Below are 2,020 nucleotides of genomic sequence, written 5' to 3'. Positions count from 1 at the left end.
TACTTATTTCAATTATAGTTAACCCTACTCAGACAAACTTTTATTAAAATTCTCAAAATCATTCTGCTTTATTTGTTCTCAAAATACAACATGAAATAATTAAAAGTAAGTAAAGATTCCCTCGAAATTTGAGCAGATTTTTTGACTACAAGATGAAAATTTTAAAAGTACTATAAAAAATACAAAACAAAAACAAAAGGTACAATATAAATACTAAACCTTCTCCCAGAAATGAGAGAGGCTTTTTGCAGTTTGCTTATCACATCTCTGATTCTTCTCTTCTATAACTTCACTTATAGCACTTATATGGCCAACTCAGCATGTATAGTTCCAGTTCCTGCCTCTAAAGTTAATCATTTTATCTATAGTACTCTATTGTTTCATTCTTAGAGTATAGGTCTCAAAGTTAAGGTGCATATATCATAGTACTTTGGGGGTGCATAGATACAATCCTTTTTAATTTCTCTGCCTGTAAGTTTATAGTACTAAAAAATATAAAGAAAATGGCACAAACACACACAGATAGATAGATAGATAGATAGATAGATAGATAGATAGATAGATGATAGATAGATAGATAGATAGATAGATAGATAGATAGATAGATATAGATATAGACATAATGAAATGCTGAAAAAATTAAAACTACAAATGATTTCTACAAAGCAGCTACTAAAATGTAATGTAATAAAAAGCCACTTGAGCCTTAGATTTACATAATACATGATTTGAAGAAACCAATATCAGCTTATGTATTTATATTGAAATAGGTATGTATATGTGATATACACATATTGACTTAAATTGAAATTCCAATTTTCAAGGACCTTTTTACACTTGCTTTAACATCCTTATTCCTGAGGCTGTAAATTAGTGGGTTGAGCATGGGGATCACAAGGGTATAGAATAATGAGGTCATCTTGTCTTGGTCCAAGGAATAAGCAGAGCTTGGCCTGAAATACATGAAGAGCATCGTTCCCTGAAAAATTGCAACAGCAGTAAGATGAGAGGTACAGGTGGAGAAAGCTTTGAACCTGCCCTCAGCAGAGCGGATCTTCAATACTGATGAGATGATGTAACAGTAAGAGACCAGGACTCCTGAGATGGTGCTGAGCTCAATAAACCCAAATAGGGCGAATATGAGTAGTTCATTGACCTCTGTATCTGAGCAAGAAAGTAATAGAAGAGGAGGGACATCACAGAAGAAATGGTTGATTTCTTTCGATTGACAGAAACACAAGTGAAATGTCAATATTGTATGTGTCAAAGCATCTACCATTCCAACCAGATAAACAATAGCCAGGAGCTGATAGCACATCACTCTAGACATATCAACTGCATAAAGCAAGGGGTTGCTGATGGCTTTATACCGGTCAAAAGCCATGACTGCCAGCAGCACACATTCAGCATCTGTAAAAATGCAAAAGATAAAGAACTGCACAGCACAGCCAATGAATGGAATTGAATTGCTCTTGTTCATAAGGCCCATGAGCAACTTGGGCCCAACTGCAGTGGAATAGCAGATATCAGAGAAAGAGAGGTGGCTGAGGAAAAAGTACATCGGTGTGTGAAGCTGAGGATTCATTCTTATCAAAATGATCATCCCAAGATTTTCAATAAGAATAGTAAGATAAACAATTAGAAAAGTGGTAAAAAAAATCACCTTGACCACAGGGTTATTGGTAATTCCCAAGAGAAGAAACTCGGAGGCTGAACAGTTCAAAACATCCATTCTTCTTTGATTTATAAACTGTTTTCAAATAATCAAGAGGAAATTTAGAGATTGTTTTCTTATATCCCAAACATCATCATGATATATAATTTTTCTATAAATTGTTTATCTTTTGAAAAGAGCATAGACAAATATTTCCTTCAAAGATATATTATTATAAAATGTTTAATATAAGTTTTTATATTAGTTTCTAAATTGTATATAGTTAATTATGTAAATGATTTATCTTGACAAAATTTACCTACAATTAGGGGATATATTTGAATAAATTAAATATGAACCCAGATT

General features: G+C 32.8%; 1 protein-coding gene across 1 annotated transcript; it reads right to left on the bottom strand.

The window, feature by feature from the left end:
• Positions 1 to 799: 799 nt before the first annotated feature.
• Positions 800 to 1,747, bottom strand: LOC308429243 (olfactory receptor-like protein OLF2; the record flags this gene model as incomplete). Its single annotated transcript, XM_080927972.1, has 1 exon — positions 800 to 1,747. The coding sequence occupies exon 1, from the start codon at positions 1,730 to 1,732 to the stop codon at positions 800 to 802; it is 933 nt and encodes a 310-aa protein (XP_080784098.1). The 5' UTR covers positions 1,733 to 1,747.
• Positions 1,748 to 2,020: the final 273 nt, after the last annotated feature.

Source organism: Micromys minutus (assembly GCF_963924665.1).
Source record: "Micromys minutus genome assembly, chromosome: 13".
Classification (NCBI taxonomy): Eukaryota; Metazoa; Chordata; class Mammalia; order Rodentia; family Muridae; genus Micromys; species Micromys minutus.
The sequence above is the reverse complement of the archived record's forward strand: the minus strand, read 5'-3'. Positions and strand labels throughout refer to the sequence as shown.